Here is a 27,920-nt window from a genome sequence, read left to right as displayed (position 1 = left end):
CATTTTGTGGTTCTAAACCATACCCTGTGCAGGTAACAGCCTGAATCATTTACACTGAGGAATTGGAATATAACCAGAAAGGAAGAACATTTGAATGTCAGCTGGAGGATCTGGTTGTAAGTTTTGTTACTTAAGTCTTGGAGAATGTGCAATTCTAAATGGATGGCCTGGGGGGTGGGTGTTTGATATTAAAATGGATATTGCTGTATCTTGTTTTACTGCTCCATGTTGCTATGTTATGCTTTTGGAAGCAGCTCCAAACACGAAAAAAAGTGTGAGTTCTTACCAGTCTATAGATTTGCATCAAAGTATGTAAAAGAAACCTTTGAACCATGGAAAGTTAATTGATTCTTGCATGACTGAGGAATGGAACAAGTGAACTATTTATCCAATAACTAGTTATCTAAATTATATCTAACATTTTGCGGGTTTGTACAAGAAAGCTGGTGCCATGCCATGCAGCATTCTATCAATTACAAGATATGTATAAAATCAAAAGCACGTCAATCATTACTTTGATGATTCATATGACCATTTATTTCTCACCAAAGTGCTTCACGATTTAATTCTGAGCTAATTTCATTCATCACATATGGCATGCAAATTAAGTGCAGGAATCGGTTACTCAGCCCCTCTAGCTTGCTCTACCATTCAATAAAATCTGATGTTAATTTCAACTCCACATTCCTGACAGACATGATATTCTCTAACCGTCTTGCTTATCAAGAATCCATTTACCCTCATCTTAAAAATACCCAAAGACTGCCTTAATAAAGACTTACAGCCTTGAAAGAAAAAACAATTCACCTTACCTCTGCCTTAAATAAGTGTCCCTTATTTTTAAACAGGAACTCCCAGTTCTATGTTACCTAGCAAGAGAAAACATCCACTCCACATCCATCCTGCCAAGACTGCTTAGATTCTTATATTTTAATCAAATCTCCCCTCATTCTTCTAAACTCCAGTGAATACTAACATAGCCTGTTCAATCTGTCTTCATAAGGCAGCCCATCTGTTCCAGGTATTTGTTTGGTAAACTTTCTCTGAATTGCTTCCAATGCATTAACATATCCCTAAAGCAAGGAGACCATTATGTAAAACACTCTGGTTGTGGGTTCGTCTGAAGCCCAGACCATTGGAATATGGCCACCTTATTTTTTTTAAATATATAATACCCTTCGCGGTAACCACTGTTATTCTGTCACTTTTTGATGATTTACCCAACCAGTATATGTTTTTGCAATTCATGCACAAGGACACCCAGATCCCTTTGCATCTCAATGTTCTGCAATCTGCCGTGTTTTGATTAAATGTTTCTTTTGACTTTTCCTGCTGAGATGGGCAATTTTACATTTTTCCACACCATTCTCCATTTGCAACATTCTTGTTCACTCACTTAACCTACCTAATGTGACATTATGACCTTCTCATAATTTATTTTTCTACCTATCTTCATGCCATCAGTTAATTTCACAGCTATAGCATCATTACCTCATCCAAGTCATTCCATCCACTGAGAAAAGGTTTAACTTTCTATGTACATTATTATGTCCATCAATTTCCAGTGATATGCATTGTGTTAAATGATGCCTGGATGAGTGCAACTGCAGAGGCACTCGAGAAACCTAACACCACACAGTACTTAGCAGCCCACTTGATCGGCATCCCATCCACAACCAAGCGATCATTCCATCACCGATGGACAGGTTAAGCAGTATTAACCATTTGCAGACAACTGCAACAAATTGAGTTTACAGCAAGCTTCTGAACCCATGACCTTTACCAGCTAGGACAAGAGAATCAAAGGCAAAGGGACACTACCACCTGGAATGCTACCATCTCCAAGCCACATACCTTCAACCTTAATAGATTTGTGGGTGTCCCCACCCTTCAAGGACTGCAGAAGTTCAAGAGGCAGCTCACCACCATCTTGTCAAGAGCAACTAGGGATGGGCAATTAAATGCTGGCTCAGCTTGTGATGCCCAGATCCCTCAAATGAATAAAGATATATACTATCCATGAATATAAGAGGGTTTGTTTTTAAGTTTCTTGAAGCTTTTCCCCCAACTAGATTATGTTTGTTTTTTTATTCAGTATCTTTCTCTCAGGAGTATGATTTAAATAGCTGTTAGAGTGAAATATGGAACAATATATTGGACAATGCTGGAAAAAATGTTGAGTACATATACACTTCCCACAGCTCAGTATTATTAGGCCCATGGGAAAGGTGTAGCTTCCAACATTCTTTAGTAAACCATGTACTGTTGTAAAGATTAGAAACTCGGAAGTCTGGAGCTGTTTTAACTCACACCATCTGAGCGACAATGGGGAATCCTGGAGTTAAAGGGATGCCAGCAATCTTCCCCTTTGACTTACATTCTTCTCATGTTTCAGAGCTAATGATTAGGGCACAGATGTATATGTAATGGTGTTCTTTTTCAGATCCTGGCTGCCTTGACCACAATTAACTTAGCAATTCACATTGCAGGCCTAAAGAGAGCAGTGACTCGTTGACTATCAGGGTAAACATGGCACCAACTGGAAGATTATCAGCAAGTTCCATTTATAAGGTTTCTTTGAGCACATGGAAGAGGAAGAGTATTGTTCTAGGCCTCAGAAGCAAGTGTTTGCCTTCGCTTCACTCATATTTCACTTCCAATCAATTCCTCCCATGTCGTGACCAGCTCCTGTTTGTCTGATGGGCTACTTCCCTAATCTCTTGCTGTCACATTCCCATTCCCACTCCAAAATATTCCATTTGCCTTATTGCTTTAAATTGTATTTTTGTTTAGACCTGTAGTTTTATGAAAAGCTCTTTGGGTTGCATTCAATTGTATGAAAAGTGCTATACAAATAAAGTTATTAAAGTTATTGTTCCCATCTGTTTCCCATTAATTGATATATTTATGCAGGTCACAAAAAGCACTAAAGATGACATGATAATGCCATTGATATCACCCATGTTACTGTATGCCTTTGGGGCTGAGTTTCACCCATCCCCTGTACAAGCAATGATCAGCTCTTCACATTGCCAGACATATATCCAGATGCATGGACAGCAATAGGAAGCTACAAGATTATATACTAAGCAACTTTGAAATTCATTTTATAATAAAGCTCAAACTTACAGGGATAATTTCAGAAAAGCTAGAAAGCTCATTGCTCCATTCACACCAGGTTAAATGGAAAAAAGATAACATAAAGATAAACATTTGTTATGTTCATTACAGCCATGGGGTCATTTAAGCAGTAAATGTGATTTTATAAGGAAAACATTTTAGATACGAGGAAAGGACACGCGTGAGGGAATGATATTCTTTTGAGAAGCCAAATGTAATATTCTTTTAAGAATTAGACTAAATGACTTCCTTCTGAATTGTATGATTCCAACATTGTAAAGAAACGGGAATAATTAGATTCAGATAGGATTTTGTTGCATCCAATAAGTAATTCCATGTATGGTATGAAAGTAATTAATTGGCAGAAGTTTCTTATGAACTTACTCGGTTCCACTCAAATGTTTCTAAATTATCAATCAACGTCCATTGAAAATCCTAAATTCCACATGAAAGTGATCTGTCTGTTGTTAATTAAGGAAATCTAAGATAGCTTTAGATGTTGAGTGGAATGCTTGGCAAATAGAATATTTTGGAAAACAGTAATAACCGCACAAGAAAGGAGAAGCAAGGTACAATATGAGAGCAATATAGCGAGAAATTGAACAAAAGTTCTTAAGAGTTCCTACAGCCATATAAAATGGAAGACAGCAATAAAAATAATGTTAGTCTTATAATGATATTGGGGGCTGATCAACCTGGAAGCCTGACTGGTGATGCCATCCCATGAGGGAGCACCATCCGCAACTGAAGACCAGGCCACAGCGGTGGAACCTGTTGCCCTTCACAGTCCTGACAGGTTTTGACAGCTCGCTGTGTGGGTGCAGATGACACCTGAGACCTGTGTTCATTTTAACCTCCTGCACTGGCTGTGTGAAGTTTGTACATTACCCATTCTTTCCCATATAATCTAGCCTTAGAACTTAAAGAAGCAGAATGTTCCAAAAACTCCAGTGCTTTCAAACTAAACCAAAATAAAACAAAATAGCCAAAAAATACTATAGAGTGCACATCCTAGTTTGGATCCTTCCTACCGACTCTGAAATATTCCCTTAGTTCTGAGTATTTTGTATATTTTACAGTTAAATTCTTCTTTTCTCATTCACTATCTAGTGACTTTGTAAATAAATATCCCCACTTGCTTCTAGTCTTCGTTACTTTCAGAAAGAAAAATCTGATTGTAAAAATGTTGAAATCTTTCAAAGCAAAAGAAAATATGCAATCATGTTTTTTGTAAATGAACTGTCCTGATTGATAATTGCACAGATTTTTTGTACAAGCATAACAATTTCTGCTTTTACCTTTTCCCTGAGATTTATGTCTTCGGTTTCTTGGAGATACGTAACCAGCTGAACACCTTTTTGTAGCTTCCATACTTTTCCTGCCAGGCAAAGGTTCGGAGGACACAGTATCACCAGCTGGCAGGCATGATCTCGAGTCATCGGGAACTGTTTGCTTGGTGCAAAGATCTGAAGACATCGACTCAATTTGAGCATCAAACTTAGCCATGGATTGGCATGGTGCCTTAACTGAAGTGGAACATGGAATGGGATGCGCTGATAATTTGGCCTTGAGTGCAGTTTTGCACGATGGTGCAGCAGTAGATCGGGTGGAATCCTTGCGCTGGACTGTGCTTTTTGTATCACGGTTGGACTTGTGGTTGGCCTGATCTTTCCTGTCCTCTGTGGAAGCTTCTGCTGCTTGAAAGCTGAACCCAAAGTTCAAAGGATTTTGCAGGGCTTCTATATAAGATTCACGATAGCGGCATTTTATCCCTTGTTCTTCAAAGTCTCTGTTTGACCTGCTTAAGCATGGTGTGCAAGGTTCTGATGCAAACCTAATTGTCCCTCCACATGCCCATGTGCCGTTGACTGGAACCACAGAAGATTCACCTTTCTTCAGTGGAAGCTGTGCAGTCCTGTTATCAGAGCATTTATCTTTAGAAAACATCATTAAATCCACATAATCTCCTTCAACATTTTCATTGGAGATTTCAAATTGATTTGCTGAGATTATTCCCGATTTCATGGATAGGTGACTTAAACATTTTGCACCTTCTTTTTGGCCCAAGTTAGTCAAAGGATTTTTGATTTTGTTATCTGAATCTAGCTCAGAAGATCCAACCGAATGAGCCATCTCTATTCCTGTCTGCAAAGTCATCCTAGCGGAACCACAGTTGTTACCCGTTTCCTGAACGGAAGATGTTTCGTGCCCAGATGATGGTGCTGCTTTGGTCTTATTTACAAATTCAGGGTTTACTATTTTAGACCAAAGCTCTTTTACAACTCCATTATCAGTGGCAAGTAGGCAAGTTTGCAATGGTGTTCCTGAACGTTCACTGTTTATTGTTTCCAGCCATTCTGTGGTAAAAATATTAGTGTAGGATACTTCTGGTATTAACTTCTCTTCCACGCTGCGGAGGTCCCTGCCCAAGCATTTCAACACAATCCGTGCAGACTGCTTCCCAACGGGTACAATTTGGAGGTAGAAATCACCTGGGCGCAGAAGAAAGATGTTGAATGATGACAACTGCACCACTAACTTCTCGTGGAGGCACAAAGGCCAGCCTTCGTGACGGAACAGGAGGCTTGAATATTCGGCCTGAGAAAGGAAAACATTGAACACTCATTAATAGAAAACTCACTGCAGCAAAATTGCTATAAACAAACAAATTGGGTAGCCACAGAACTACTTAAGCAGATTAGTTCTCAGTATGGAGATGGTTATTAAATCCACATTCCCATGGACAGCCAAGTATCCTTTTTTTTCCCCGTTCCCTCCATTTGTGATCCTAACCTGTAAAGTTCTATAGCACCAAATGCACTGACATTGCTGTATCATATCATTTGATCAAGTGGTATTATATTGAGTCTTTGGATGTTTAGGCCCCGGCTCCATGTCCTTTAAACCCACTGTTCCAGCGAGAGAAGTCGCCGTTGTGGAGCTCGGAAAAGCGGTCTCCCACCAGGGACCTGCGAGCTGCCGATGTTCCTGTCGACCGGGTCTGCAGCCGGTGCCTCCAAACTCCAAAGTCGGGTCGCAGCCGCACGCCACCACAGCTCTTCCCGCTCCGAAGTTGGCCAGCTCCGCGATCTCAGTTCCGCAGGCTCTGCAACTGGAGCCCCCAGGTTAGTCCCGGCCGGAGGTTGCCGCCAGCTCCACGATGTTAGGCCCAACGACATCCGAGACACGACAGGGAATAGTCGGGTCCCCGCACAGCGAAGAGATTTAAAATGGTTGAGATCTCCTCTGGAATAATTTGCTTGTATTTGTCTTAAGATATGGTGGTAGCCCGTCTATTAAGAAAACTGATCAAGTTTTCAAAGGCAGTGACATAAAATCTTAGGCTGCACTGTCAAAAAAAAAAACAGTTAAGAGAGTAAAATAACCAACACAGGAAAATGATAAGTAGACTTTTCACTGAAAATATAAAAATGGGAAGGCTATTATGGAAAGAGTAAATGTGCCATGGATGACTGCCATTATAAGTTAATACAATAAAATTATCTTACAACATTCAGATAGAATTTGTAACATTGAAACATAGGGCTAGCAACAATTTATATTCTACTCCTGCCTCTTAATTGAACAAATGATACCCTTGTCTCTGTATCTCACTCATGTGCTAATCTGGCCTTGTCATAAAGAACTCGTTGCAATTTGTCTTAACTCTTTCTCGTGTTAATGAGTTCCAAACTCTTAGCATTCCTATTTCATGATTACACAAACATCAAACTTGATATGACTTGTTGTGAAACACTATGAATAAGATGACTAACTGACAGGAAAGGAAATGACAGAATTTGGAAAGGGCTGATCAGAGTTTGCAAGGAGCCAGTCACAAAGGCAATTCATTAAAACATTAGTAATAGAAGCAGGAGTGGGCCATTCAATTCAGTGTACTCCATGTTGCAGCAACATCACGGCTGGTCTTTTACCTGAGCAGCACTTTACTGCACTAACCTCATGGCCCTTGATTCTATTAATATCCAAATATTTATTAATCTTCATTATGTGACTGTGACTTGGGTCTCCAAATTTAATTTAGGTAGTGACTTCCAGCGTCACCATCCTGTTGGTGAACAGATAATGGCTGACTTTATTTTGAGACCACAATCTCTGACATCACAGCAAAGGGAAATATCATCTCTGTGTCAGGTACCATAAAACTTTAGTACATTTCAACGAGATCACCTCTCATGTCTCTGCAGGTCTGCTTAATCTCTCTCATATGACAATCGCATGAATTACTATAAATGATTTTGTGGTGTACCCAAAAATTCCCAGAATATTAGTTCCATGAAGAAATATGGAAATGTTTATGGATGTTATTGATATGGACTTCCAGAACGGATTTGGCAAATTCCTTCATGAAAGACTATTTGCTAAAGTTATTAATGATGGTTTCAAGAGTGAATTATTATTCTGGATGTGAAATTGCTTGAGAAACAAAGGAAAGGAGGGATAATGGGCCAGGGATGGAACTGTCAAGATGCAACTAGTAGTGTTGTGTGAGTATGGGTGTCGGGGGTTGGAATTATTCACTGGACCACACAAAACGCTTAAAGATATGGGATAGAAGGACAAATATCCCAGTTTGCTGATGACACTAAACTAAACATTATTGCCAGAAATGCAGATGAAATAATACATTACTAAGAAATAATAGTAAATTAGGAATATTGGTTCAAAAATTGTGGCAAACGGGTGTAGATACAAGCAAATGTGAGGTCACCCACTGAAGTAAAACCCAGCAGTATGAAGAACTTCCTTAATATTGAACAGCTATTGAACAACCAACTAGACTTAAATGTTCATTGTACATAGATGATCAAAAAGTCATAGATAATTAAAGAATATAAGCAGAAAGTCTGTTGGAAGGTTGGGCTTTGTACCCGAGATTAGAATGAAAAGAAGCTGAAATTAAGCTGCAGTAATGTGAAGCGCGGGTAGACCACATTCAATATTATGACCACTTATATTGTATCACTGTTCAAGATATATTGATCAAGAGGCAAATCTACCATAGTCTTAGCAGGATGGTACTTTGACTCAAAGGGTGAAATTAAATGGTTCATTGAGATTTGATTGAAGTTATCAAGATTTTAAGGGGACAATGGATTAGATAAAGATAAACGAATCCTGTAGGTTGACAACTCTAAATCAAGGGGTTATAGTTTCAAAACTAGAGTGAGGCTTTGCACAAACAATTTTAAGAAACAGTACTACTTGTATAGGATGAGTACATTTGGAACACACTCTTCGAATTGGCAATTAAAGTACACCAATTTCTAATAACCTTTGTGGGTTTTTGACAAAGATGGGCACACATCAGTCATCTTGCCATTGAGTGTAGAATAGGCCTGTGCCTATATAACTGTGACAGAAGGAATACATAACAGTAACATCATGTGACATTTATGGTCAGTTTGTTTATAATGGTTAGTTAAATGAAATGGAATTTCTCTCCACTTATGATGAATATTCAAAAGGATGTCCACAAATAGCACAGCTACAAAAACTGCCCAAACAACCGGCATTGCAAATTTGTTGGCCTAATTCATCGTTGTCATTTCTCCCTCTTACTAAACAGGCATTTTTCAAGAACCTAGCTTCCAAAATTCTTTTACTGCCATGGTTAAATACAGAACAGATTTGTGAATTGATGGAAAGTTGTGTTCCAACTAGAGAACCACTTGGTTTATATTAGGGATAGTTTTACAAACCATCAACAAGGGAGCATGAAAAGACCAATGATTCCCCAATCACTTGCACTGGCTGGCAGTCAGCACACTATCCCACAAAGTAATTTCTTCCACAGCTGCTCCAGTTGTGGAGTGTGTGTGTGTGTTTTAAAAAGCAGAATGAACCATCGTAAAAATATACTGTACTTTCATCCAGCCATCAAAGCCTAAGGGAAATCATTTATTTATTTCAGATATGTGGGTTTGTCTTGTTTGCTTCCAAATCTAATTACCGTGCCATTGCTGGCCATACCTCCAGTTCCCCAGCACCAATCTGAAATTCTGTCTCTGGACTTCTGCTGCTCTATCTTTTGTCCCCTATTAGTCTGGTCTCCAAATCAGATCTTTGTCAGCAACATTTTGGTTCCCTGTCCTAACACGATTAGTTTTTCCATGAAGGTCCTTGGAGAAATTCAATACATTAAAGAAGTTATATAAATGCAAGATGTTATCGTTAGACCAGACTTTCGAGATATAGCATGGAAACAGGCCATTCGGCCCACTACGTGTCGATCAACGATCCCCGTTCACTAGGAACAATTTGCAAGTTTATCAAAGTCAATTAGCCTACAAACCTGTACGTCTTTGGAGTGTGGAAGGAAAAGGGGGGCAGTGTGCGAGGGGGCGAGTTGGAAAGTGATGCGGAGTTATCCACTTTGTAAGGAAGAAAAAAAGAGGAAAAATTATTTAAATCAAGTGAGACCACAAAATGTTGGGGTGGACACCATGCATGCAAATACAGCAAATAATTAACGTCTAATGAAATATTGATCTTTACTGCACGGCATATGTAACTTTCAAGTCAGAAAGTTTTGATATCACTTTACAGTGAGTGTTCCGGTGTGTGTTTATTCAACTATTGCTTATAGTTTTGGCCTCTGCGATTGAGAAATTATATGCTTTTATTGACGGCAATGCAGAGAGTTATTGGGTTGACTCCTGGGATGAAAGGGTTGATGTTTCAAGAGGGGTTTGGCAGATTAACCCTATACTCATTGGAGTTAAGAACAATGAGGAGGGAAATTTTTGAAACATAAGATTCCAAAGAGGGATGCTCAGAGGATGTTCCTCAAATGGATGTATCTTGAACATGAGCATAGTTTTAAAACAAAGAGTCACCTATTTAAGACAAAGATGAGGAGGAAAACCTTCTTTCTGGAGGTTGTGAATGCTGTTCCTCAAATAGATGTGGAGGTGCAGTATTTGAACATAAATAATTGCAAGCAAGATAAAGACTATGGAGTGAGACTGGAAAAGCGGTGCTGAGGGCAAGATTGAATCAGGCATGCCCTTAATGAATGGCAGAGTGGTTTTGAGTTGCAGACTAACTTGCGCCTACTCCAGTGTTTCTTGGCTCTTAAAATATGTGATCAAAACAGAATGTGCAGGGAATACAGAGCAGAGTCAGCCACGCTAATAAAGAAAAAAAGAATTACCATTGTGAATGGAAAGCTCGTTTGATGCCAAAAGGTTTGAAAAGGATCTAAGCCAATGTAAGATATAGAGCCATGTCAATGGATAGCAAAGTTTTATGCATCAATTATGTTCGAGTGGAATAACCACCCAAACACAAAGCTTATTTGCTGCTGAACCCAAATATAAAACGCCGCTAATTGATAGGATTAATGTAAACAAGAACTCAACTGTTGAAATGTGTTCCTTTCTGCAGAGGATAAAATCAGACATAATATTCAGTTCAAGGAAATCACTGGGAACACTGTACAATCAGTCAGAGTAATAGTTCTCAGATTTGCTATTTTTGAAATGTTGGCAACATTGCCATTCACAGTAGTTAATTAATGTTCTCCAAAAGGAAGCCTCTTTCCAACATAAACAGAAAGTAAACTTTCACCTTTAATAACTTTGGACGCTGATTTGGACAGCACATTCAAAATGAACAGCTACATTTCTGTGGTATATCAGCCAAACAACAAATAAATCATCTGGATTTTATACAGTTATTTTCCTCTCGTTGGCCAGGAAAAGTGTAGAAAGTTGGTTCCAACTAGCCAGCTGCATTTTCAACTAACAATGTCTGCATTCAACATTCCTCTGGTCCTGGGCCAGAATGTTGGAGCTTTACTAACACACCCATGTCTAGTGTACAATGAAATGTTAGGGTGGAGGTAACATTGAAACTGATGATTTTTTTCCCCGTTAATCTTTACACTACAATCAGGTTGGGACAATCGCAATCTAATCAGATGGCAGCCAAGCTAAAGCTGAACTAGTTTGAATTACGCAGCACGCTGACTTAAGCAAGTATGCTGAAAGAGGTCACAAACCCGAGTCTACGGGAAAAGGAAATAGTTGATTGCGCAGTGAGGGTTGCTTGTATGAGGTTAAAATATTTTATGAGCACAAAGTCAGGGTGTTTTCCATTGCAACCGAACTTCGCTCTGGGAATAAGAAATAAAATAAAAAAATGTCAATTATTCAATCGTCATTTGTTATTTCTCCAAATAAAACCTGTGGGTAAGGATGAATTTGGAGTGTGGGTGCTGGTGATGTTCTGGAGTAGGCAGATTCCCCACACTACGGAATCTAGTAAACAATCAAGAGAGTGTGCCAAGCAATCTTTTGCTCCAAGAACTAAACTCCTTCATAAGGAGACACAGTGTGTATTGTTAAGTCAATTCAAATTAATTTGGTTCCGTTTCATACATACCCATGGTGTCACTTGTATGAAAGATTTACATATCATTTTAACCGGAATAAATGTGTTTTTTTATTCCTAATTTTCTAAAGTGAGCCACATTTATTTTCAGCAATTATGAATCCATAGAACCACTAAATGTCTTTAAATGGATCAGGTGATTCAACAGCATTGACTCGGTGAATTCTTTCAGCTTTTAATGTTTGATTTTGAGTTACGGAAGCAGGCCCTTCAGCCCAACTTGTCCATTCTGACTAAGATTTCGAACCGACCTAGTCCTACTTGCCTGCATCTGGCCAATAAGGTCATGTGATAGGAGCATAATTAGGCCATTCGGCCCATTGTCTACGCCATTCAATCATGGCTGATCTATCACTTCCTCCTAACCCCATACTCCTGCCTTCTCCCCATAACCCCTGACACCTATACCAATCAAGAATCTATCAATCTCAGCCTTAAAAATATTAATTGAATATGGAACTATCCCTCCAAACGATTCCTATCCATGTACCTGTTCCATACATGCATCTTTCTTGGTGTAAAATGTTACCCTTCAGGTACATTTTAAATGAATCTCCTCTCACTTTAAATCTATGCCTCTTATTGTAGACTCTCCTATCCTGGGGACTTTTCACCTTATATATGTCTCACTTAATGTTATACATCTCCATAAGGTCATTTCTGAACCTTCCATGCTCCAGGGGAAAAAGCCTATCCAGTCATTCTTTTTAACACAAACCCTCTATGCCCAGTAAGATCCTTGTAAATATATTTTGCACTCCTTCCAGTTTAATGACATCTTCCTATAGAAGGGCAACCAGAACTGCAGTCCCAGTTTCAAATGTGGGCTTCTATATGTCAGCAAGACCAAGCATAGACTAGGCGACCATTTCGCTGAAAACTTGGTCTACCAAAGTCTACTGGATATCCTAGTTGCTAACCATTTTAATTCCCCTTCCCATTCTCACACTGACCTTTCAGTCCTGGGCCTCTTCCTTTGCCAGAGTGGGGCTGTATGCAAATTGGAGGAACATTGCCTCATATTTTGCTTGGGTAGCTTATAGCTCAATGATACAATTCTGTCAACAAGTTGGATGACGACGGAAGCCAACAGTGAGTTATACGTCGTTTGACACACGAGCGGACAAACTTGGATGCTAAGACAAACCATAAATTACCCAGGTTTGCTGAAGACTGAATGATGGGTGCAAGTGTGGATTGTGAGGAGTGCGATGAGTGGCATCAGGGGGAAGCAGACAGGTTAAGTGACAGTTCTTTGTGCAGTGTTCCAGGTTGTATATTCTGGATTGATGCATACAAAATATTGTGGAGCAATATGCGGGAGCTGTGGCTTTATGACTTAAGGAGATAAACAACTCCTGGACTGGGTCTTGCTAACATCTGTCTCCTTGATCCTTCCTTGAGTGTGTTTGAAGACAAGCTTTAAGTCCTTCAACATACTTACACAAGCATCTTGCTGCACAGTCTCCAGGATACGCTTTGCTGGAATCAGGAAATCTAGCAAGCAGCAGAGTCCATCTCCTTTGTACACGGTGTCGATCACCCTGAAGATTTGACTGAGCACAGTAGGAGCAGTAGCATTGAACGGAGGATACAAAGCAGAGAGAATGCTCTGTATACAGGTGTCCAGCGATTGTGAATTCTGAGTAAGAAAAGAAATATGTATTATCAATTGATCCAAACTGATCCAAAATCCTATCTACTCAATTCATTGGTTATTAATTATTTTTTAGGTAAAAACACAAGGAAGAGCATAATCTCCTCAAGGAAGAGCATGAAGAACACTACCACCGTCTGTGTAAAAACCTGTTCCTTTGGTCTCCTTTAGATTTCTTCCCTATCACCTTATACCTGTGCCCTCTAGTTCTAGACTCCCCCGCCTTTGGTAAAACACTCTTTTGTTTGGGCTCCTCATCATTTTGTGAACCTCTAACAGTCCACCATCCAGGCAATGCACTCTTCTCCCTGCTACCATCAGGCACGAAGAACAGAAGCCTGAAGTCTCACATCACCAGGTTCAGAAACAGCTACTTCAACAAATCAGGCTCTTAAAATTGATCTGCACAACCTCAATCCTACATCATCAAAGAAACACTCAAAGCACCTCTTCCATGACCATGAACTTGTTTTCTCAGTATGGTTTGTATGAATATATATTTTTTGCCACAGTTTTTTTCTCTCTCTTTCAAAATGAATCATTACTATAAACGTAATTGATGTTTTTGTGTGTTGTCTGAGTCTATGAACCTGTGATGCTGCTGCAAGAAGGATTTTCATTGGACCTGTACCTCTCCTCACTCATGCATTTGACAATAAAAACCTAACTTGACTTGGAACGTTCTATTGGGACAAATTCCACTGAACCAGAGGATGATTAGTGACTTGGTTTTCAATTATCTAGCAGTTTAGCTTTTGACCAACGGCAGAAAGAGTGACAAGAAGAGGGCAAATTCAAAATTCTGAAGAGTATAGCCAACGATTTGGGTGAAATAAAGCATTTTGGGTCGGGAAAAGACAGATACCACAGAATCAGGCTATGTAATATCATTAATATAATTCTCCTCCATTTCCTTGTGTAAGTCACAATGCATCACTAAGCATGACATGTCTAGCTGGACACATTGGTTAGTGCAATAGTCGTCAGGACAAGCATGAGTGCCTGAAATACTCAGAGAAGGTTGTCAATGTTAGTCCTTGTACAATGCTGATTAACACCTGAGCCGCCACACTGTGTTGCAATAATTCAACAACTTCCTTTTACCAATTACGTATGGGATATCTTGGGGTCATGGCATGAAGAAAACAAGCCCTCATTACCACCTTCCCAATGGCGTTAAAGGGATTTCAGGGGTTGATGTGATAGGAAGTAACTCTTGTTATTCATTAAGTGAGAAAGTAACTTTCTGCCATTTCTATAGAGTGCTGTGGGCAGTGTTGAGGTCACACTCTTTGTAAATAATTGTCCCTGGATTTATTGGTGACCCTCCATATGGCCATCCTTAACCCATTTTACCCAGCCCCAAACCCAGGGCAGAGTGAAAGCTGTTCAACTTGCTCATTATCTACCTAATAGGCAGTTAAAGATTTGGACTCCTGGACTAGAGAGTTGTTGAGGCGATTATGCTGTGGCAGCATGTCTCATTACAAATACAACTGTGATTCTCAAGACTGCTAAACATAGCCATGCCTGGAAGTAGAAGAATGTTCTTCAGAAAGGGCGGCATGTTGGCGCAGCAGTAGAGTTGCTGCCTGACAGCGCTTGCAGCGCCAGAGACCCGGGTTCGATCCCGACTACTGTTGCTGTCTGTACGGAGTTTTCCGTTCTCCCCGTGACCGCGTGGGTTTTCTCCGAAATCTTAGGTTTCCTCCCACACTCCAAAGACGTACAGGTATGTAGGTTAATTGGCTTAATGTATGTGTAAATTGTCCCTGGTGCGTGTGGAGTAGTGTTAATGTGCCGGGATACCTCTTCGGCACGGACTCAGTCAGCCGAAGGGTTTGTTTCCGCAATGTTTCTCTCAGCTAAACAAAATTAAAATAAAACAGTTGCAGGGTCTGTGCAACTTGCACTGCCCCTCCCCATTGTCCCACTCCCCACCCCCCTCCCCCTCCCCCCAAATTACCAGGAATGGTACCTTTTGAAATACATTACATCTGCTCAGTGTTAACTGGACTTAGATCCAAATAGGACATGAAGGAGAGGTAGTGGAATGAATGGAGTAGTAGAGGAGCTGTCTAGACAGGGAATCGTTTGACATAGGATGCATGAGCTCAGGGGGGATTTTCATGAAATTACCTCAGTCACAAGGAACGGAGTCCCATGGGAGACTTCAGTGGCAAGTACCTGAGGAGATGGCAGAAAGGAGCCAAGATCAAGGAAGTTTCCATTTGAGTTGTCAAGAACGCAATGTAGTTATGATGTTGCTGGGGTTATATGTGGGTTTTTTTTAATTAAAAACTTACAATTGTGGTGTTATAAGTTATCCAGATATCTGCATGTTCTGGTTTGGGTTTTACTTCAATGAGCCCCCTTGGTGTAATATTTAACAGACCAGATCACGCTGCCTATTTCGAACAGTATTGACAATGTTCAGCCATTCAAACTGAATAAGTCTTGGGCTGGAAGTTTTATCTGAGTCTGCAACCTATAGGCATATTTGTCAGGCTGAATGTGTCACTTTGCTCACTGCTAGACTCCCAATGGCAATTTGTAATGAACCTTGCCTTGCACAGATTTGGGAGCTAAATGAAAGGCAAGTTCCTCTTCTTAAGTTACTTTGGTGTGTTTGACTTTTTCTTTGAAAGAATTAAAGTTTAGTTCCTTTGACGTCAGAAGTATTTTAAAACTATTGAAATCAATAACAGCTTTGATGGCAATCCCTCAACAGATGCCCAAACACTGTCCTTTAGATTTGAATGAATGGAGATCCCATGAGATGTCCCTTCCATGTCCAACCCAAGGAGGTGCAGGCATTGGTGATCCCTGTTTGGTCAAAAGTAGCCTGGCATTTTAATGTTGCAATCTTTCATCAGATTGTAGACTCCAGATTCTGCATATGTATTTACATTTTTTAGAATTGCAGGCATTAGGGAAGTAGAGATAATGTCATGAGATAGATGGAGAATTTGGTAATAAGGGATGGAGCAAGGGTAATGTAACATGATTTGCTTTATAGAAATCTACTATATATTGGTTCTTCAGTTTTTCACCATATACATTGATCATATGGTTAAGCAAATACCAAGATTGAATCTGATATTATAGACGTAGGAATAAGCTAATTGTCTCCTTGTGCCTATCTTTCAAGATGGGTTAGGTTGGGGGAGGGGGATAATGTGATTGTCATTGAGGTCACATTGTAGGTTGTGGGTAGCAATCAGGATTCAGTGAGGATAGGGGTAGGGGAGATACTGAAAAGCTAAAAATGAAATCTTAAATTTTGATGTTTAAAGCAGTGGATGGTCATGCTCTTTATCCAGATGCCATTTTTACCTGGAGTTCGACAGAATGATAGAAGGAGTGCTAGAATTTGTCAACAGTGGGACTTCAGTGTTGGTACTTTGATAATTCTGTTGAATAGATTCTAAGTGTTGGCAGGACCTCCGAATGAATCTGAGTTTGGACAGATGTGTCAGCCGAGAGACCAGTGATGTCCGATGACATCAGCACTTAAGAGATGGAGAAGGCAAAGAGAATAAAAGGGAAGAATAACACCAAATGACGTATGTGTTATTGATCAGATAGAGATGGATTGAAGAAGCGAAGAGAAAGTAGGGTAGTACATTTTGTGATTAAACCTTAAGAGACATTTTCAGTAATAGGAAGGATGGCAACATGATACGAGGAGTCGTAAAACAATTAATCACAACCCTCATGCTTATTGTACATAAGCACACCTTTGACTAACAATGCCAAGATAATGATGACTCTATCTTGACTCATTCTTTGGAAGCGTTATTGTAACGATTTGCAAGAGAGTTGCATATATCCTTAGGCTAGGTGCGTCATAAAAGTGCCTGGATTTCAACACACTCTCAGAGGCTGTTTTTTGGCTGGGATGATAACCAGCCTTTAAATTAATGCAAATGTTCAAATCGTAAAAGGAATTGTTTATACAATGGCATGTTCATTTCAATTGTTCAAAGAGTCCTCAATGAATTAAATTGGTCCTTTCCAAATAATCTATCTGGTATGTGGAGAATTAGGTAGCGTTTAAATTATTTGTCCTGGTTGACCCAAACAAATTCACATTGGTCCTTGCAATTCTTCATCTGGCCCTATCAGTTTAGTTTAGTTTAGTTTAGTTTTGGCGATACATCATGGAAACAGGCCCTACTGCCCGTCGAGTCCATACCGACCAGCGATCATCGTTCACACTAGTTTTATGTTATCCCACTTTCTCATTCCCTACACACTAGGGGCAAAATACAGAGGCCAATTAACATACAAACTTGTACGTCTTTAGGATATGGGAGGAAACTGGAGCACCCAGAGGAAATCCATTTGGTCGCAGGGAGACCATGCAAACTCATACAAACAGTACCTGAGGTCAGGATCAAACCCGCGTTTCTATCATTGTGACGTGGCAGCTCTACCAGCTGCACTATTGTCCACCCCGAATAGACGTGTATAGATATGACTTTTGTTATTACCAAATGACAATTATTACTAAATGTGTTTAAAGTGGGGTTGATTGTGTTAATCAATGTGTTTACTGCCCTTCGAATACTGATCCTCCTTTCTATATCCCACTGCCCTTACCCAGTTCCCCTGTCCCAGAGTTAAAAAAAACAAGAAATGAACAAGATCGTATACCCCAGTCTCTTCTGCATGTGGCATTCTGATAGATTCTCAATTTAAAGAAACAAACATGAAATCAAAGGAGGTACTCATGTGTGAAAGAGTAATCCATGAAATGAAATCAGGAAACATTAGACTTGTTTTTCTATATCCAAGGAGAAAGGATTCTGCTCAACATCTCTGCTCTTTCCACAGAGCACATATAATCTACGTGACCCTGGCTTCAATTGCATTTACTTAATCTCCCGAGAGATGGTATAAACATACTTTGATCCCAACAGCAATCAAGCAATGATTCCAAATATCCTGCCTCTCCAGCAAATCCCAACCCAGTGGAGTCATGTTGTCCCATGAAACACTCGCCTGGATTTTATGCTGCAGTAGACCAGCAGAGTTGGCCATGAACCTCAAAGGCAGCTACCCATGACGATATAGAAAACCACACGGTATGGATTTCATTGTTCCTGGCGGTATTTGCTGAAAGGTTTACAGTCCTACAGGATTTCTGTCAATTCCTTAAAGAATTCACACAGGGAGCAAATCAAATAAAAATAAAAGAAACTACTCACATTTCACAGGCAGTAAAATAAAGATTACAACATGCTTGCCGATAAAGATAGAAACTGAAAAATGATGAATTAAAAATTACATTTTAAATATTTTAGCCAACAGAGACGCTCACCACCCTGGCCACAGTCTCATGTTACTTCTGCCATCGGCAAGAAGGTATCGGAACCGGAAAACTGTAAAGTCCAAGTTCAGGAACAACTTCTACCCAACAACCGTCAGGCTATTAAACATTACATCACCCAAATAAGCTCCGAACTACATACACATAGAGGTATTATATATATATACTGCTGCAAGTAACAATTTAATTGTTCCATTTTGGGACATGTGACACTCTTCACTTTTGACCTGGTATAATTGATTACGATAAAATCCATGGGTCTCTCATTTTTAAAAGTGATGAGGCTGATAAATATTAAATAGTGCTCAGTAAAATTTCATGCAACAAAGCGTTACATTTTTAATTTGCCTCAAAGTGAAAATGGATTATAAACATTTAATGTTCTCATCATTTCATTCATACTGTAATGCTACATTGGGGAACGTTCAAGCATGGGCCTCGGCGGCAGCGTGGGCCTCGGTGGCGGTGGGGTCTCGCGGTCGATGACTGTAAGGGGGGAGGGGAAGACAATGGGGATCCGGCATAGGGGGGACCTCCGTGAAGAAGAATGGAGGACCCGCAAAGAGGGACCAGGTGAGGGACGGAGGGGGGGAGGGGGGGAGGGGGGGGGGGGGTGCACTCTAGTTTTAGAGTCCTCTGCCCAGGGGGATAAGACTGTGTTTGTTTGTTTGTTTGTTCATTTGTTCCGGTGAAGGCGCTGTGCACACGGCAGCCAGCCAACAGTTGCTTTTCTTTTTGTTTTCACTTTTAATTTCAACTTTTTGTGTACCTTGTGTGGTGTGACTGTCGGCAGACCAATTTCCCTCTGGGGATGAATAAAGTTTTATCATATCATATCGTATCCTCCCACATCCCAAAGACTTGCAGGTATGTTGGTTAATTGGCTCTGTAAATTATCCCTAGCATGTAGGATAGAACTAGGGTACAGGTGATAGTTGGTCAGTGTGGATTTGGTGGGCCGATGGGCCTGTTTCCATGCTGTATCTCAAAACTAAACTAAACTAAACTAAGAACCTGACGTTGTGATGTCTTCATGATAATAATGGGCACCGATAGCTTCGTATAATTCTTCACATCAAATTCCAGATAATAGCAACTCTGCAACTAATATATGTTTGAAGAGACATTGGTGAAAATACTTGAATATGCATTTGAAAAATAACAACAATAACAATAAGTGCAAGAAAAACTCAGCGGGTTTGGCAGCATCTCTGGAGAACACGGATAGGTGATATTTCGGGACAGATATTACCCTTGTTCAGACAAGGAAGTCAATTTGCATTTGAATATTGGATTCAATAAACATTTGACTTCAGGCGACCTACATAGTAAAATAACAATACAATGCCACAAGGAATGATTTTTCATCTGTGAATCATCTAATCCTGTTAGAGACACGAAGGGCTGATGGCATGCTGTCAGCAGTGGGATGGGCAGGAATCAAGAACAGACAGCCACACAGGGCTGTGGTTTTGTGCTGGCACCCTTGGTGAATCAGAAAGCTGTGGGTTCAAGTCCTGCTTCAGACAGAGTCACGTAATCTCTGTGCACTCAGTTTAATGCAGGTTGTACTCATTGAAATGTCTACCAGAAGAAATGTTAAATCAAGTCTATTTATATGTATAAATTAGATAAGGGATGGACACAAATTGCTGGAGTAACTCAGTGGGACAGGCAGCATCTCTGAAGAGAAGGAATGGGTGACGTTTCAGGTCAACACCCTTCTTCATATTGAAGAATCTAAAGAAGAGTCTCGACCCGAAATGACATCCATTCCTCTCCAGAGATGCTGCCTGTCCAGCTGAGCTTCTCCAGCATTTTGTGCCCATCTTTCATTTAAACCAGCATCTGCAGTTCCTTCCTGCACAATTAGATAAGGAAGTTCTACTTGATGTCATGGATAATATCCATTCCTCAGCCTACCGCATGATCTCATACCTATTACGGGATCTTGCAGTGCACAAATTAAGTCTTATCTTTCCAGGAACATTTTCTTCAGAAGGACAATTATGTGGTGAAACACATGATGGAGAAGCACAAAGGATAATTTTATCATGGTGCTATTGCATGCAACTGACACAATCATAGACTGGAAATCGATTTATAGAATTTTACCTTGTGTGTGTATAATAGTGGCACGATTCCAAACAGTTCAGTCTGTTCCTGGTTTGACTCAACTTGGAGGCTGGCAAAACAACTGATGTCCAATTAAAATCAAAAGAACCGTAGATGCAAGACATAAAATGACAGGGTAGGAAGGAACTGCAGATACCGGTTTACATCGAAGATAGACACAAAATGCTGGAGTAACTCAGCGGGACAGGCAACAGAGTTAATCCATCATTTTGTATCTATCTTTAGACATGAAATTATAACTGTTTCTCCTTTCATAGATGTTGCCTAACCTGCTTAGTCATTCCAGCATTTTGTGCTGGAAGTTCCGGAGTATCTCAGCAGGTCAGGCACTATCTCCAGAAAACATGAATAAGTGATGTTTCAGGTGTTTCAGGTGTTGGAAGGAACTGCAGATGCTGGTTTACACCGAAGATATACACTAAATGCTGGAATAACTCAGCGGGACGGGCAGCATCTCTGGATAAAAGGAATAGATGACGTTTCAGGACAAGACACTTCATCAGGCTGGAGAAAGTTCTCGACCTGAAATATCACCTATTCCTTTTTTTCAGAGATGCTGTCTGACCTGCTGAGTTACTCCAGCATTTTGTGACTATCTTAGGTGATATTTTAGATCTGGATTCTATGCAATTTCAGGGAGCTTGTGAGAGATCCTTTCATTCTCTTTAAATGACAAATAATGGCATCAGGGTGGCAATTTTCCCCAAGAAGTGGGGAATGTTGAAGCCAGGAGTACTGTACACCAGGATAATGACATGCAGAGCTCCACTTAAATGAAGTTGAGTCTTACCAGTGGGGATCTAGGCAGATAAATAGCCTGGACACTCAATAAATGGAAGATTGAACCCTTTGCTCATTGAGCCAAGCAGACTATTGCCAAAATCAATGAAAGGGCCTGGAGAAATCATCCTGTCACCCCCACACGAATAAACAGAAATACTGGGATTTAATTTCTGTGGATTTGTGGCTCCAATATTACTTTAAGATGAGAGCTCAGCTTCATTAAAGTATTACATTATAGACACAACAAAGTGATTATATGAATCCAGCAGTAAGTTGGCTCAAACTTCAGCTTATGGTATTTTAGTTAGTAACAAATGTACATTCTTCAGGCATTGGGTAAAGTATCAATGATAAACTTCATGTGCTCAAGATCAACAGGGTATTCAGCAAAAGCCCGAGTTAGACAGTATTTTACAACTTCACCACACTGAAAAGCCTACTGTTGTTCTGGGAGGCATGTTAAAGATTTATTAATATTCCAGCCTACTTTAGTTGATGTAATGTATTTAATAAAAGGTTTATTTCTTCTGAGTATTGACAAGTTTGTAAAAAATGACTGTTGTTCTTTGATAGCCAGTCTTTCGTTCTTCCACAGAATGCATTGAATGATGTCAATTTAAATTATTTGATATAGTTTGAATTATTATGGCTGCATTTGAATTGAAAGTATTTCTGAAATAAAGTCAACGGTAAACAAAATAATAGCCTTGCTCTCAATCAAATAAGAACCATATGTTCTTCTCTGTTGTGCATTTGTTTACGTACCTCAAAATTTAAATCACTGGTGCTCAAAGTGGGAACTGTGAGCAAAATGTTACCTCTTAAGGAGCATCTGTTAAAAGTTTTGCTTCGAACATATTCTCCTTACTTTTAAGGAAGGATGTGCATTCATTTCTAGAGCATCTAATATATCGATATCAATCAGTTAACAGTGGTTTTCCTTAAAAACCCAATGGAGGTATTGGACTAAATCTTGCAAATGGATGCCAACAGTTTCATGGTGAACTGCTGATGTTTATCCTGGTTAAGGTCCAAGACTTTGGTGGATGCAAATCCAACGTCTCAGGCCTGCTGATAGATTCTTGCCAATAGACTTTGCTGCTAGAGTCCACACAGGATCCAGTAATCAGGCATGAACCTGCTGAAGAATCTGCTCACAGATGCTGCACCCATGCCCAGGACCTGCAATTCCAAGAATTTGTGTGAAAATGTTACGTCTGCCAGGAAGGAAGGCAGGGCTCCGAGTTCAATTTATTTTAATCATTTGAGTTGGATGTTAATCTTTAAAGGTTATTTTTGGAGATGATTGTTCATTTTAGGCAGAATGTTAACAATGTTTAATTTTTCTAATTCTTTAAAAATAAAATGTTGAGTACTTCTCAATGTTAACAACATCCAGAAGCATTTCAAAGGCTTGTCAACATTGATAGGCAACATTGCTGGGATGTGGAAAGATACACCCAATAGCTTTGTGGGAAGATTACTTTATCCATGTCGACCCAAGAGATTGCAGATGTCTGGAACAATACATCTACCATCACGATATCGCCTGGCCCGCTGAGTTCCTCCAACAGCTTGTTTTCTTTAACCTTGTCCATATGATCCTGATACACTACACAAGGCCCTAACATTATACATGCATGGTTCACTGTCTCTTGGATACTGATGGCCAGCAAGTTCAATCTTCTAAACCAAGTAATTGTGGTAAGAGGGGACAGAAAAGCAACAAGTCCAGCTGGTGAACTTGGGTGGAACAATGGTGCAGTGGTAGAGTTGCTGCCTTACAGGGCCAGAGATCGATCAATCCTGCCTGCACGAAGTTTGTACATTCTCCCTGTGATCACCTGGGTTTTCTCCGGGTGCTCCGGTTTTCTCCCACATTCCAAAGATGTGCAGTTTTGAAGGTTAATTGGCTTCTGTAAATTGTCATTTGTTTAGGATAGAACTAGTGTATGGGTGATCGTTAGTTGGCATGGAATCAATAAGCCGAAGGGCCTGTTTCCACAGTGTATCTCTAAACTAAACTAAACTCCTTCAGCAACACTAGAGCCTTTATAATGCAGGGAGGGGTACACATGAAACTAACAACATCGGAATCCAAACCCGAACTATCTTATGAGTGAAGTATATCTGATGCTCATGTTCTAATTGGGTGTAGTCGAACAAACAAAATATCACACTCAGCTGTGGTCAAATGAGATACATCTGCAAACTCCAATGAATACAATATTCTGGAATTTATTTATTTATTCATTGACCACACTAAGTTCACAATGTTCGTGCCTGATAGCCCGCTTCATTGCCACCCCATCTACAACCATTCACTCACCAATGCACAGAAATAACAGTGTGTACCAACTCACCAACACTCCTCAGATAGCACCCTCCAAACGTACCAAGGACAAAGCCAATAAACACAAGGGAACATTACCTCCTGGAAGTTGCCTTGTAGCCACGCACCAACTGGTGTTGGAAATGTACGACCCTTCCTTCACCATAGCATAGTCAAAATCCAGGAACAACCTCCCTAATAGCACTGTGGTGTACTCACACCTCAAGGATTGCAGTAGTTCAGAAGACAGCTCAACACCACCTTCTTAAGGGTGATTAAAGATAGACAATTAAGTGTTGTCTCAATCTACAAATTCCCTAAATAAATAAAAATTGTTTGAAATATATATGCTGTATTTTTTCTGAACTGTCACTCAAATTTGGTGTAATTCTATGTCATTTCTTCTTTGCAATTGTATTCTCATATATCAACATCAATTCTGCCAGTGAACAGCATTGACACGAGAAATGTACTTGAGGCCAGAACATTTGTTCACACAAGTCGCAACTAGCTTTTTTGATTCACCTTAATAGCTTAAAATCCACTGCCAAATTCCAAACTCAGCACCATCTACAACACCAGGGGCTCATTTGAGTTTAGAGAGAGGAGAATTAAGACTTTAACACTTAAAAACTGATGCAAAGTTAGGCACGCATCACAAACCTTGAAGATAACTAACTGACGGACAAAATGGAGCTAAGTATTTCTCACAGTAGTAATAATAATGTTTTCAAGAGAAATTTTCAAAGGTGAGATTAAAGTGGAGAGTTTAATATAAAATAATTGCAGAGCTAAGGGTCTGTAACAGCCACTAAAGAAGGGGTGAAGAAAGGTGAAGATACTGTACATCCAGCCAAAATTGGAGGAATGCCATGATGAGGGAGTATCTTAATGTTTCAGGGGTTATAAAGATCAGAAATAGAGATTTTACTTTTCAATCTTTGAACCATTTATGCATAATTTCCCCTCAGATGTTTATGTTTCAGTATTTTGGTATGAAACCAATTGCATCAATGCTTTTTTACAGATGCCAACATACAGAACTACGGACCTGCTTCATCGCTATGATTTCTGTGATTGTCATGCAAATACAATTAAAGAGAAATTATGCCAATCTGGAATTTTTTTCGCACTGATTAAATAATAGTTTAACAATATTCATGTCAGTGAATCTAATGCCAGCTGTGCATCATTAATAAATTCCACCCTTTATCTGCATGAATATTTAGAAGATTATCAAACAGATAATATATGGACTTGCAGCGACATAAATTGAAATGTAACCTTTGTGTTCTATACTGTGGAGTTCTAGTTTGCCTCCGGCCAGTAAAATAGCACTTACAAATGAAAGTCAAAAAAAAAAACTTGTGCTTTAGATTCCAGGATATGTGCAGGTTTGCACAGGATTTTTGGTATTATTTTTATTCAGGTACATTGATAACATTATAATTCCCTTGAAGAAAATAGCCAGCCAGATCAAACCTTCAATTCCAGTGTATACATTTATATTCCTCATATTTCATTTAACAAATGAAACTGAAATAATATGTACATGATCTGCTAGCTTGAGGAATTGCATTCATTGTTACAATGTTCAAGTATTCGACAACAATTCCATTTGAACAAACCAAATTCTTAATGTACTCTTAAGACTGTGATAAAGAAGGCTCAAGATACACCAGGAACAGGTTATGTGTTTACCTTTAACAAGAGTTTAAACTTTTAATATGAAGCAAAATATCATCTTGTAGACACAATAAATACAGGCAGAAATATGAATGATTGAAGCAATGTTTCTGGCAAGCTTTTCCTCATTTGAAAATAACTTGCAAAATACGACTAAATGAAAACAATTATATCATAAAATAATCTTCTAACTCTCTAAAAATGGCATAATAAGAAAAGGAAATACTATACTTACATGACTATCTTTCCTCTAGCGATGTAATTGTGTGTTTGGCTGTAGTGTCTATACTTTATGGCATTAGCTGATACATGTCTTTTGAATCATAAAAAAATGGCCACACCCCACACCCACACAGTCCTGATTCAGATTAGTAAACATACCTGGTAATATAGCAAATGTACATTGGCTAGCCATGTTAAACGCAATGACACCCTGCAAAGTAGTACTGCCTAGATCTGCTTGTAATCACTGCCTTATTGGGTCAATCCAAAATACGATTGACTTCTCAAATTGTGACAATCAACAGAAATATTGTGAAATGTACACCACATCCATCACTATTTGTATAATTCCTAGATTTGCAGCATAGGAACTTCCTCTGATTTTGTGCCATTTTCTACTTCTGCTGAAAGTCTGAGAGGAGCATTGATCAATGTTCACTCAATAAAAATAATCCAGCCATTTTTCCCTAAACAACAAAACATGAAGCCACATATAGACATAATAACTGAGGAACTTGTCACAGGAGATTTAAATTGGGGAGAGATACAGAGGTGGGGAGTTTGAAAAAGGGAAATCCAGAATTTAAGACCTTGGTATCTGAGTTCATTAACTAAAAACAAGTACACAAATACTCCATGGGTCAGGCAGAACCCATAGAGAAATGAACAAATATATCAAGAACTGATAATGTTCAAGACAAGATTTAAGTTGAAAAGAAGAGAGGAGAATATAAATAAATAAATAAATATTAATAATAAATATTATCAGTCTGAAGAAGGGTCTCGACCCGAAACGTCACCCATTCCTTATCTCCAGAGATGTTGCCTGTCCCGCTGTGTTACTCCACCACTTTGTGTCTACCTTTGATTGTGGTGAGGCTAGACCACATGGGATCCAGGTGAGCAAGCTAACTGGAGACAGAATTGGCTTCATGGCAGGAAGCAGAAGGTGCTGGTGGAAGATTGTTGATGGGACTGGAGGCCCGTGACTAGTGGTGTCACATCTGGAAAGCTCAGCCCATTTGTGTGTGTCATCTATATCAACAATTGGGATGAGAATGTACACGGCATGATTAGAAAGTTTGAAGATTACACTAAAATAGGAGGTATTGCACATGTATAGATAGTTATCGAGAACCACAGCGGGATTTTGATCAGCTGGGCAAACGAGCCGAGGAATGGCTACTGTAGTTTAAGTCAAATACGTGTGAGGTGTTGCATTTTGGGAAGTGGAACCAGGACTGGTAGGGCTGAGTGGTGGGACCCTGAGGTGTGTTGTCGAGCAAAGGTATCGAAGAATGCAAGTACATAGTTCCCTGAAAGTGGCCTTGTAGACAGATAAATTGGTGAAGAAGGCTTTTGGCACTGGACTTCATTAGTCAGGAAATTGAGTATAGAATGGGGAACATTATATTACGTTTGCACAACACATTGGTGAAGCCACATTTGAAGTATTGCGTTTAGTTATGGTCACTCTGCTATAGAAAAGTTGTCATTTATTTGGAAAGGGTGCAGGGAAGACCTATGAGAATCTTGCTAACCTGAGCACCTCCCCCTCTTTGCAGTATTTTGATTTCTTTTTTAAATTGTGATGCCCTCTTCACTCATAAAATCTACCATTTAAATCAAACATTTTGTTTCTCGTCAAAGGCCTAGACTTTGCAGTATGGCGCATGCAAAGCGAACTGCTCACCAAGTTCCAGTGACAGCTGGAACAAAGATGTGATATCACTTAAATTCAGAAGAATTCATGGCATCTAGCAGTTGTGCTGCCACTAAACTGACTGAACAACTGATCACATGAATCCTCACAGACATGACATCATAAAGGAACAGCATAATTTTTAATATGCAAGAAGGAACTGCAGATGCTGGTTTAAACTGAAGATGGACACAAAAAGCTGGAGTAACTCAGTGGAGCAGGCAGCATCTCTGGAGGGAAGGAATGGGTTAAGCATGGTTATGTTTCGGTCGAGCATGTGACTCCATGCGGCAAGCGCAACCTAACGTGGTCGCTTGAGCCATACGGCCTCGCAGGGCCGGTCCCACTTTGATCGCCGGAGCTGTATGGAGTTGTGCGGAGCTGGTCCCGACATCGCGCGGGGCTCTGAAAAATTGACAGTGTTCAAAAAGGCCATTCGGCCCTGCACCTGGCATTCAATATGATCGGCCATGCCGGCCCACATACCCCCTGATCGACGCCGTACAACACGTGGCTTGACGCCGTACGT

The 27,920-nt window shown here is 39.8% G+C and overlaps 1 protein-coding gene across 3 annotated transcripts in view; it reads right to left on the bottom strand.

Annotated features, from left to right (window-relative positions):
- Positions 1–27,920, bottom strand: part of LOC129707401 (pleckstrin homology domain-containing family G member 4B-like) — a 121,459-nt gene that overhangs the window by 64,590 nt on the left and 28,949 nt on the right. For all 3 annotated transcript variants that reach the window (XM_055652408.1, XM_055652406.1, XM_055652407.1), the window contains exons 2-3: positions 12,983–13,180; positions 4,419–5,718 (exon numbers count right to left, since the gene is read on the bottom strand). In XM_055652408.1, coding sequence (XP_055508383.1) covers positions 4,419–5,718; positions 12,983–13,180 — 1,498 coding nt within the window. The remainder of the gene's footprint in view (positions 1–4,418; positions 5,719–12,982; positions 13,181–27,920) is intronic.

This window comes from Leucoraja erinacea, chromosome 21 (assembly GCF_028641065.1).
Source record: "Leucoraja erinacea ecotype New England chromosome 21, Leri_hhj_1, whole genome shotgun sequence".
NCBI classification, from domain to species: Eukaryota; Metazoa; Chordata; class Chondrichthyes; order Rajiformes; family Rajidae; genus Leucoraja; species Leucoraja erinaceus.
Note: the sequence above shows the minus strand (reverse complement) of the source record. Positions and strands in the feature narration are given on the sequence as shown.